At 38.1% G+C, this 12,099-nt stretch overlaps 1 protein-coding gene across 2 annotated transcripts in view; it reads right to left on the bottom strand.

The window, feature by feature from the left end:
* MSH3 (mutS homolog 3) overlaps window positions 1-12,099 on the bottom strand; it is a 117,697-nt gene that overhangs the window by 39,015 nt on the left and 66,583 nt on the right. For both annotated transcript variants that reach the window (XM_050913414.1, XM_050913415.1), the window contains exons 14-15: window positions 5,252-5,439; window positions 1,566-1,734 (exon numbers count right to left, since the gene is read on the bottom strand). In XM_050913414.1, the coding sequence (XP_050769371.1) occupies window positions 1,566-1,734; window positions 5,252-5,439 (357 nt within the window). The remainder of the gene's footprint in view (window positions 1-1,565; window positions 1,735-5,251; window positions 5,440-12,099) is intronic.

Here is a 12,099-nt window from a genome sequence, read left to right on the forward strand (position 1 = left end):
TTGAATACTACATCTATCGGAGTGCCACAAGAACATAAGAAGAATATACCATACAGATCCAAGGAAGAAAGAGCTCAACTCAAAGAGACTTTTGTTATGCCTATGCTCTGCTCCTCCCATACAATTCCCTTTCCATTACTTCCATTCCTTTAGTGTCTTTCCTCACTGACCACCTTCTCTAATCCGTCCTCTACTGCCTCTTTTGATGTCTCTGAAACACCCATACCAGATGTAATTAAATAACAGCTATCCCTAACCTCTGCAGCTCCTTTCATGAACATGCCAAGATAGATCTCTTTGTCTGCAATGGTTTCTGAGCAGTCCCCTGCTACAAAGGCCTCCTCTCTTAAACGTGTGCATAATGACTGGTGGTTTCTGAAACATTCCTGTCGAGTTCACATCTGACTACTTCCTCAGACGCTCTCCTCTCTTTGATCAATTCTTCTCTTCTCCTTTCCTTCACATGCGTGTCATCATCCACCTCTTAATCCAGCCTCTCCGAGAGAAACCTTTCAAATCCTGGCTCTTCCCTTCCTCACACAATACTCAAATGCACTCTTCCACGTTTCCTCTTGGACTTCAGCATCCATGCTGACAGCCTACCCAACTCTTTAGCCACGTGTTTCCTCTTCTTGGCTTCACCATCAGAAGAAATATCCACTCGAGGTCTTTATCAAATGCTGCTATCTCTAACTCATCCCTTCTCACATTCTCTCTCAGCATTACCTGTCTGTTCCCTGCTGTACCTCTTGGGTCTTTCTCAGCTTCCTAGGTCCCCAATATGACAGGGGGCTGCTTTCAGCTCCTTCCCTCCCTGTCCTCACTGATTCATCTCTTTCACTCCCAACTCTCATTTCAGCTTCCCAACTCCTTTCTTTTCCCAATTTTCTGTGGAGTTTTCTCCAGCCTTCCTCCTCTCAGTTCCCAAAGGACAATGCTGAACAGTGCTACCTCACTGCTCCTTTCAGTTCCCCCCCAAATCTGCCAGGATCTGTCATCTCTGTTTGGTTTTTTTTTGGCACTGAACTTCTCAGCTAGCTGGAGCATGGCCTGCCCACACTTGCACAGCATCTAGCAAACAAAAGCTCCAGTCCACAACCACCGTTTCTAAGAATTAAAATAACATTTATCATTCTTTAATACTGTTCCTCTTCTCTCCCATCTTTCAAATTACAGTCTTAATCAGTACTTACAAATCATTTTACCATTCTTCAAATTAACCTACTGCTGTGCTTCCTGGTTCTCTGAGAATATTTCAGCACTTAATAGCCACATAATTAACCTTGGAAGCATGCAAGTGTTTTTACATATACAGAAAAGCAAAGCATTACTGAACCAAATTCAACTGCACTAATGTGTTTTTATTATTTAAATCACTAAAGTAATTGACTTAAATAAAAAAGTGACACTGTCACAAAGCTGTTCTTTAAAGTTCTACAAAAGATTATAGTCAAATGACCTCATCAAGTATCATACTAAATGAAGAGAGTTCTAGTTAAGGCTAACTTTTAAGCTATTTTCTAGACAAGCAAGCATACAGTCATACAGAATAGATACCGTATTACCTCTTGACCAGAAACTGTAACATACTCTGCAGAAGGATTCTTAATCTGTTTACGAATGTCCGGCAGATGCAATTGGATTTTAGAAAGCACATCCAGGATCTCCTCCTTTTTCTTTCTGATGACAGGGAAGTCTGTAAGGTCCTTGAACAATTGGGTTTTATCTCCAGTCCTATCCATAAGAAGCATAAGATAAAATAACAGTAAAACCAAAGATACATTCCCCGATTCCACTGGCTGTGTCCATATTTTTATTTGTTTTTCTCATTTGTTTTAACACTACCTTTATTCCCCTTTAAATATAGCTCTTCTGTTACTTGGTCATAGTACGTTTACCAAAAGTTGCCATACACACTACATAAATAGAAAGGCACTTTGTATACGAACTCTAAGAGGCTACACCAAGATATCCCCCTCAACGTATTCAAAACCAACCTATTCCTGTTCCTTTCTACTCTATCATATTATGCTCATTCTTCTATACCAAACCCTGCTGACTCGGGTTTTTTGTCATCTCTGAATGTGCATCCTGCAGCTTTCTGTTTGTTCTCCGCCAGTCAAGCACAGCAAGAAAAGGAAGCACAAGAATGATCATTCCCTTCTGTCTCAATTCGTAATTCAGGAATGCAATAGCTGCCCCAAACTAGAGCATCCCAAGTGCCGACAACATCTTTATCATGATTAACATGAAGCTCTAGATAATTTCTGCATAACAGGAACACAGATTTTTGACACATTTAGAATTTGGCCAAATTTGGTTAGATTTTCATGAGGAATGCAAAGAAAAATCCCTCCCACAAGGCCTTTATCAAAGCAGAATGTCATCAGGAGTTTCTCAGAGTAGCTTCCTTCTTTTCTCAAGAAAAGATTAACCAAAGCATTTCTTAATACATGCAAAACAATGCTTTTTTCTAGTCTCAGTGTCAGAAAATGACAGAATTATTTTGGCTGCACTATCTCAGCTCAGGATTGAAACCTGCAACAGACAATGCCATTCAAATGTTTAAAATTGGGAAACTGAACAAGCTATTAAAAATATGGTTGTCATCAAAAATAACACAAATTTAACTTATCCTAATAAGTATCAGGCAAACAATAAAAAGTAGTACAATCAGCCATAAGTTAATTGGAATACACACTTGTATTTTAGAGCAAATACAAAACTGTACCAGTTAATTACGTAATTACCCCGAAAACTAATATTTGGAGAGCAAGTAATTAGCAAACTGAAAGTAATAAAACATGGAAGTAATAAAAAGTCTAATATTCTACCTACTCCGATACCCCTTTGCCTGAGTATGAAACTACAACTGGAGCCAGTGATCAGACAGGTAACACAAAGCTGTGCTTTGATTTTGCATTACATGGACGTAGTTATTATATAAGTGACAGTAAAGATGCCATTTTAAAATACAATACTAATTTTTAGAAACGATTTTGTACTAATTAGACCTGTTTCCATGGGAATGCAAGGAAAAAAAGATCGCTAGTAGCCAGCAGCTGATTGTGAAGACTGTCACTGCTATGTGATGCCTACCAAAAATTTAAAAGTTGACAGTTTAAAAAAAAAAAAAAGAAAACCCAAAATCTTGAACTCCCCCTAAAAAACCCTGGAGCAGAGGGATACTTTTGAAAACCACTACAGGATTTTATCGACACCACATAATAAAATTAACACATGATGCAGTCAGTATACATATGTGTGCGCAAGTGTGTGTGTGCAGGTGTGTGTATGAGTAGTCATCATGATTTCGATGAAAGAAAGGTTTCTGAGTACAAATATTGCCACGCAAGTTTGAGATATATAAAGGTCAAAAGGTAAGTTACTTTAGTCATCTTGAATAAATGCAAATAAAATATATGCATTCTGCAGATCAGTGATGCTATCCTCTACTTATACTATTGTATCTTATTTTTGTATACTATTCTAGCCAACATCAACACAGTGACAGAAAAACACATATTTTAAACCTACCTACAGTAAATCTGGTATAATTAAGATACAGTCTGTTTTGTCATAACCTGCCACAACTATAATTGGATACCATGCATCAGTAGAAATCTCATAATCCCACCTGTCCAATGGGCATAGCAAATATTTCTACCCTTCTCAACTTCTAAATTTATACACCTTGCATCTGTCTCTAATTCAGAAGCAAATAAACTAAGTTCTAGGCTTTAATTCTTAAATTTAATTCTAAATCTCATCTGGAGAAAGAAAAAAAGATTTTATAAATAAATTGGATGTTTATTTTTAGTCTGTTTTGAAAATAAAAAATCAAGACTATGCTGCCCCAATATAACTACACATTAAACCATATACCACATCTTTCATCAAAGAATCTCTAGGTATATCATGGTCAATTATATCTCATAATATTACACATGAGGAAATGTTCAAAGTCAAATGAAACTTGCTCATAGGAGGGAATTTTAGGATGATCTGGATATAAAGCTGGACGATATCCTTTTGTGTTCAGAACATCCTCTCAACATGTTGTGTAAAGAAAAACTACACTGAAAGGACACCAAACACCTGTGAAGTCAAGTGCTCAGAAAGGTTGGATGTGCAAGCCAGACAGACTGCCTCTGTGCCTAGCACCATGAGAGAACCATTTTTTAGAAGATCTTATACTGCTTTTTTCTGAAAGACAGTGACTTTTACTGGCCACAAGGTATCCCTCCTAAATCCTGTTCCCTGAGAGGTTTTTTTACACATCCCTCCCTTACTGAACTCATGTTCTTGCTTTACTATTCTGCATCTTAAGACTCCTGCCTTCTTCTTCCTGTGGTTAGAACTAGGATCTAGGGGTAACAATGGAGGCAGCAGTTCTTCAGAAGAAACAGTACACAACAAATTAAAGACACTCTCCCTATAAAGCATATTCATTCCAATTTAGCATCTTCTTCCTTTGTCTACCTTTTTTTTTTTCTTGAACCAACGAAGGACACAAGACACAAAAGGGCAGACAGCCTCCATACTTTCAGCTCACCTCTCCAAGACTGAAGGAAGGCAATTGCAGGGGAAAGCCTGATCACACCCAGAACCTGAGGTAAGTGTTTGTTTAGTCATTCTCTAGAGGGAGTCCATGAATGGGGCACTAACCCCAGAAATGCTCTGGGGGGTACAAATCACACAGGCTACGTGGAATCTTCAGAGCTATTCAACTTCATATTCTCTGCTGCATCAGTGAGCATGTAAAGAGATTTTTAAAAAAGGATGAGGGGCACTCAAAGCTTTGATGAATTTTCACAAAAATAGTAAAAGGGATATTCCTGACAGCAGAGCAGCCACTCTGCTAAAGGTCAACTCTCTCTTCAAAAGGAATAGTGTCTCTATTTTAAAAAATAATTTAAAAGTTGTTAAACAAACTAACATGAGCAAAACATATTTTCCTCTAAATTCATTCCCCAAAACAGCTGAAAAACTTTCAGAAAATTATTCAGCCTGAGGCAGACACCCACTAGGCAAAATACCTGCTCGCCTAGTTTAACTTTAAAAAAAAGAATATAAGCTGTAGAAAACCACAATCTCTGCTTTAACTATAAGCAACCTGTACATACATAAATATAAAACCAAAAATACAAAACTAAGGTGTATTAAAACAAGATGCATAATTTGCATAACTGAATACATTTAGTCAGAAAGCCTATGAGGCACGGAAGATTCATCTATTTTCTCTACTTACTTGGCTGCTTCTTCATTAAGAATCTTTAAATAATGTTTTACTGGGGAGAGAAGTTCTGGGATTTCCAACAGTGCATTTTGTAATAGAGGAGTTTTCACATGAGAATGTATGACTGGAACAAGAGCTTGAATTTCCAAGTCCAGACGAGACAGGGTGCTGACTATCAAGAAGAACTCTTGGGTTGAGCACTGAAAAGGGAAGCAATGTCTAAATCATTACAATGTATTATATTTTCATTAAATCCTACAGGTTCTTTTGTTTTTTGAAAATGAGACAAAATACAATTAAAATGTATGGACTGTGACACAACTGCATAATCTTACCACATTCACAAGGTTAACAAAGCATACTAATTGTTTCAACCATTGTCATTAGGAATCAGTTGAGAGCTGATCTCCATTATTCCTGTTGCTGGATGTAGATGTGTACCACATATGCAGTAGACAAATAGCAGAAAAATGGGCCAATAATGTGCAAAGAGCAAAAAAGCAGGTTGAGTAATTTTATGACTACCACAACTTGTCCATCCAGGCTTGTGCATCTATGTGCTGTTATCTGAATCCCCTGACTGCTGTTTTGGCAAGAGAGGGTTTGGAAAGACAAGGTCAGGCACAAAGAGAGAGAGTCTTAGAACAAGAGCACAGAAAAGAAAAGGGGAAAAAACCACAGAAAGAGAAAACCAGCAGTCACTGTTTAAAGTGCTTGTAGCTATTGCCAGCTTCAGTCTCTAGCTGCTTACACCCAGGTCTATGTGATGAGGAGACTAAGGAGAACACATGAACCCAGTCTTCGTCTTTCATCCTATCCTCACCACAGAGTTATGAAAGAGATTTTTCTATCTCTTTCAGGCAGTTAGCCAGGGTATTATGGAAAGGAAATCTCCCTGATTGGAGCCAATAGCACACAGCACTTTCAGAGCTTGCTTCATGATATCCACAGAGCAGGAGCATATTGGTTCCCCTAAAGCAGCTTCTCACCAAAAGCAGTGACTTGTAAAAAACTCCTCTCTCTTTTTTAACGATTAGTATTACTTCTGATGCGGCTCAAATATTTTGCTGTTAGATTCTACACGCTCCTCAGTGTCAGCACAGTTTGTTATCTTTAGCTCATTTTCAAGAATTAGCAGTCAGGGTCGGGATTTTGCAAGCAGTCAACAACCTAACAAAACAATTCACCTCCTGCCACACTCCTAGTCCCCCCCACTCAGTTGACCCATTCAACTCTCAGTTACCTAAAGTACTCATGCCCCACCTAGAAATTAGGTAATACTGATTCTCTCTGAAATGGTCGTAACAGAAGTAAGTTTGCATTTGTGCTAAACCATATTTGCATACCAAATGGCAACCTGGTCCTATGAGACACTTAATGCCTTCAAACACTGCTGAATTCAGTGGCCCTCCAGGACATTTCCATTTCAGAAGGTTTGAAAAAAGTTGTCTATAAATAATTACACTGATATTTCTTCATATTTTACTGATCTGTAGAAACATTCCTTCTTCAGTCTCCTGAACTTCTCCCAGCAGTCAACTGACAACACTGAAAAAAACCAGTTTATTTTCCTCAGCTGAGAATGCAAGGAAGGAGGTAGGATGTACTGAACACTTCTACTATAACATTCTTTGTATGCCGCAGCCTCCTCTTCCTACATTTCTTCTGTCTCCTACCCAGGCAACATACAGTCTAGAATTTAATTTCTGGTCAGTATTTTGTGGTGATCAGTACAACACTGATTACAGAACATGTAGGCTTCTGTGAATCCCTATTTCATAAAAAACGCCTACATTTTTATTTCATCATCCCTTCTCTTTCAGTTTCTCCCCAGAGGTAAATTTTTGTTTCTCTTTCCTTCCCACACCCTTATGCAAGAACCAAGACAATTCTCTCATCTATCACATCATAGTTATTTCTCCCAAATAACTTCTGTACCCAAACAGTATTAACAAAAATGCTGGGCTGGAAAGGAACATTTTCTCTCCCTCCCCACATATGTAAACCCTAAAATAAACTTCAGAACACGAAGACCGTCTAAACGCAACCTTCTGAAAACTATAAAAAAAACAAATTAAGGTACACTCCAGATACAGCCTTAGCCCTCTTTTCATTAAATAAATGTCACTACTGTGACCAGTGATGGAAGAGTGGCCTCCATGCTGTATAAACACAGAATAAAAATACATCTAAACCTGCAGCCTTAGCAATCTACTATGGACACTGGAAGCTGCAAGTAACTGACAACAATAAGGCTAGAAAGAAAATTATTTATAGCATTAATTGCTGTGTTCAGTAATTTGCTCTATCATAAAGGCTATATTAAACAAAAATCAAAGAAAAATCATTCCTGGCCATTTAAAATGCATTCAATCACATGAGTAAGTAAATGTAACTGAAATTACCATAAAGCCAGTATCTGTTAGATATTCTCCAACTCGTCTGAAGCATGGCTGTATGCTGAAGAATTTAACTTGTCGTACCAAACAGGCAAGGTTGGTAGATACTTGACTAAAGGAATAATGCAATTTAACCATGGTATTTCATGACATTCAGGAAGGCCAGAGAGATTACATTCTGAATGCTTCTGGAAAACCTAAGTTCATCTTTGTTTCAGATCCATGGAAGTTAGGGATAGAATAGACCCATTAGGTGGTTTCCCTGCAACTGCTCAACTTTTCTGCATGAGTTTTCTTTTTGTCTACTCTTGGGCCCTTATATTCCAAGAAACTATGTGCTTATCACTTCCTTTCAGAAACTAATCCATAAAGCAATGAGTATCAACATGTAACAGTTTTATCAGATAGCCTAAATTTCCCTTCCATTAAATTAATCCCAATATCTCTAGTTTTACTCCTTGTGTTACACTAACTCAACTCCTTCTTTGCTGTTAACACCCTTCAAATGTCTCTAAACCTTCTGTTCTCCTTTAATCACCGATTTAACCAAACTATAATCTTTTAATCTTTCTTCATAAACAATTCATTACTCAGCCTCATGAAAACTTTGGTTCTCCCCTGCACTTGCTGCAACTTATCAACATCTTTCTGATAATCTGGAACTTACTTATTCTACCTTGTAAAAGCTCTGACAACAAAGTAAAACAAAATAATAAAGCAGTAAATCTGTCAATGGCATTTGAAGTCAAAGCACAAAGGAAAGCACTGAAAGACTAAACAAATGATAAATCCAGGCTTGGACTCAAAGTCAAAGTAAAATACAGTATGACTGACTGCATCACCATCATCAACCTTGATGCAGATAAAAGATAAAACTGCAAGACTTCCCCTGACTACAAAATGTACTCAAGGAGGCAAAGGCTGAAGCCCTGCCACGCAAAATTGCAAAGTACGTCCCTTACAGACAGCATTAAGTGATTCACAGGAGAACAATGTCCAGAAAAGAAGAATGAGCAAATACGGACAGTAAGAAATAAATCAGTTGAACAGGTGGTGTTTGGTTGGTTTTTCAATTGTTCTTTAAAAAAAGGAACCAAATAGGGACTTAATTAGTACACTATCTATATGAGGGTGGGAAAAGGGAAAGATTTTAAGAATACATAAGAACACCTGTCTGAGGTGTTCTTCAGTAAGGGTGGTCAGGCTGGTGAAGGTGAGGCTTCAATAAGGGGAGGAAGCTAGATTTCAAGGCAGTGTCACCTATAAAAGAATCAGGGGACGGAAAAAAACAACCAACCTTGGTCATGTACAAAAGACACCATAAACAACCCTGAAAGTTATCATGAGATTTCTCCAACGATGCTTAATGAACATGCTGAAGCTTCTCACAGCAACTCTGATAGCCTACACACCATAGTAGTCATCTAATGAGTTAAAACTTACTTGATTCTAGTGTAAGCTACAGTCTAGAGTACCTTTGGAGAATGGGAAATTCAGCATGCTTTACTGCAAACAACTTTGTTAAACACAGCGTTCCTAAGAAAGAGGGTGAACGTACCCCTTTTGTGCTTATTCCGAGTATTACTGTTTCCCCTGGCTTGATTTTAGTAATACTGCAGGACTTTGCATCTAAAATTTAATGACTCCACTGCAGAAATGACCTACTAAGCAAACAGATAACTTGGAACAGATGCATAAAAATAACTCTGAAAAGCTGGGCTCCATTAAAGTGGGACCGATTCCATTTAAATCCTAAGTAACCTTACAAAAGATATGTAACTGTGTTAGAAGCTTTTAAAATACAGTAAAAATGGTTTACATAAAGCAGAATTAATAGTCTTGCATTCACAGAAGATTCTCACAAGCTTATTTAATGCTATTTTTGAAGTGTAATTTTGAAATGCTGTCAGTGATAGCTACAGCTTCTCTGGCACTAGAAAAATAACCTCAGAGTTGACAGTGATGCCAAACAATAGTTTGAACCAGCAGTTTATCAAACTGTACTGAAAATGGTATGGCTGCCACTGAGAAGAATACACAAAAGATCCACAGCAGTATGCCAGATCTAACACCGTTTCAACAACACTGAAAGCAATTTAGCCTTGTTTGCATTAGTGAAATTGTTTCCAACAGATCTAAAAGGGAGCCACAGAGACCCACAGCTGACAGCCATTGACCACTTGAACTTAAAAGTATTTCAAATAAAAAAAAAGGGAGTTGAAATGCAGCATACATTTATCACTCCCTTCAAACTGTAATAGCTACCTTTATGTTTTTAGTACAGTGAGCATACCATTTTTGATTTAGGAAAAAATGAGGTATTTAATTTTAAGGTTACTATGTCCCCCTGTTATGACATTATTTATATTAATCAGCCTAATGGGGAACAATTTGCTCAAATCAGCATTTAGTATTGCAAATCTAAAAAATATCTGTGATGCAAATTCTTTAAAAGATTAAAAGTATAGTATATGCAAGATGTGCATACTGCTATCATAGAAGAAAAAATGTAAAGAAAATAAGATATGTGTTGGCTGAAGTCAACAATATATTATGCTATGGGGAGAATTTATTTTAAACATTCTATACAAACAGTAGCTAATTTCCTAGGCATATATAACAGGCATTGATTTAAAAAGAGAAAAAAAAATCAGAAATACAACATTTTTCTCTGAATCTTCTGAAAATCACACCATCTTCAATGAAGTATCAAACATACCTTCCAGGGAAGGGCACGTTTTCAGCATCATTCTGGTTGACAAGATTATGTGAAAGATTTTAAACACTTAGCACCCAGCTGAGCAGCACCCTTCTCCTCTGAGGAGTCTGAGCATGACAGTGAAGTATTGAAGTACTCACTGGAAAACTGAAAGGCAAATCCCACAAGGAGGCTGTAGGCAGCCAAGCAGCAAACACCCTCCTTGTAGCAACTGCCTGCTTTATTTTGCACAGGTGAGCACCCTGATAAGTGGGCAGCAAAGTTTTAGAGACTGACTCAGAACTGAACAGGTTTTCCCAACTGCAGCACCTTGTGAGGAACTCCGAACAAGGGAGAGCCTATGGTTGAAGTTAGGAGCAGAACAAACTGAAATGACATTTTACTACACGCCCTGGTAAGGTCTGATTATTGACCTCACTCCTTGTGCAGGAGTTCAGCGAAACAGCTTCACTTTAATGTGTTCTGTAAATTCAATGACCATTTGTTATGATGATTCCTGTCCACTTTGGTGACTGAGCTTTAGTAAAAAACTAATGTTTATTGAGCAAAGGGTACAAGTAAGATAAACATTTATGGATCAAGCCTGTATAAATATTTATCTTCTGAAACACACTGCATGAAACCAGGCATGAAACCAGCAAGCAACATCAGGATGGCCCTGTAGGACACATTTCTAAAAGTACTGATGGCGTGTTTACTCTGTACTGGTTTTTAGACCTACTCAAGCATAGGTCTTTGACTATTCTCTTGCCATTCTGTGCACGCCACGGCAAGACTAGCAGTCATCACAACTGAGACAAAAAAGGTAGGGTCCTGCCATTCATATTTCCCACTGTCCTGAGATGCAGATCACAAAAAGAAATGCATGTGGCCTAAATTTTGTTCTATTATTTGGTGGCTATCTCCAGGGGCTAGAGGGCATGGCTGAACTGGTTATGAAAAACATTGAGCAATTGTGTCTTCCAGCAAGATCTAATTCTGCATCAGCTCCAAGCACTATTTAGACAAAACTATTGACAATTCCCTGTCTCTCAGTTTCCTTTTGAAGTCAGCTTCTGAATGCTACCAAGAAGTCTTCAAACTGTTCATCTCCAGCTGTCCTTCTCTTGCCACAGAGAAGGGTGAGGTCATTCTGCTGTTGACAGCATTTCTGTCTGGCAAGATGTCAGGTGCTTGAGCTGCAGGAACTGAGAACAACAACCAGTCCTTGTATTAATTCCACTCTCCATAGCAACAGTAACGTTGCTCTTGTCTCCTTAACCATTCCCACAGTCCTTTTTCAGGCTGGGACAAACTCAGAGCTAGTAATATGACCTCCAAGGTAACACCTAATTCCCACTACAAGAATGCTGTTCTAATTCCAGATTGCTCATACCTGGGGGTAGATCAGCAATGGTTTTTGGTTGTTTGGGTTTGGGGTAATGGGAACTTGTGGAGGATCAGATTAACAATTGCCAATTTGAATGATGCTACCAGATAAGAACCATTAGCAGACTTATTAAAAAAAAAAATTAACAGTCAGACCAGGAAAATATACAATGATATTATTTACCAGAAGAGTTCCCATAAGGATGCTTTGCCTTGCAAAGTCAGTTCCAAAACAGAGCATTGTTTTGCCGTCATTTTTTTTCTGTCTCCCCTAGAGGTTATTGGTGCAAAGTGCATTGCACAATAAAAGTTCTGTAGTGGTTGATCTGAATGAAAGATGTTTGGAACAACTGAGACAATCCAGCCATCTCTGT

This window comes from Gymnogyps californianus, chromosome Z, assembly GCF_018139145.2.
Source record: "Gymnogyps californianus isolate 813 chromosome Z, ASM1813914v2, whole genome shotgun sequence".
Lineage (NCBI taxonomy): Eukaryota > Metazoa > Chordata > Aves > Accipitriformes > Cathartidae > Gymnogyps > Gymnogyps californianus.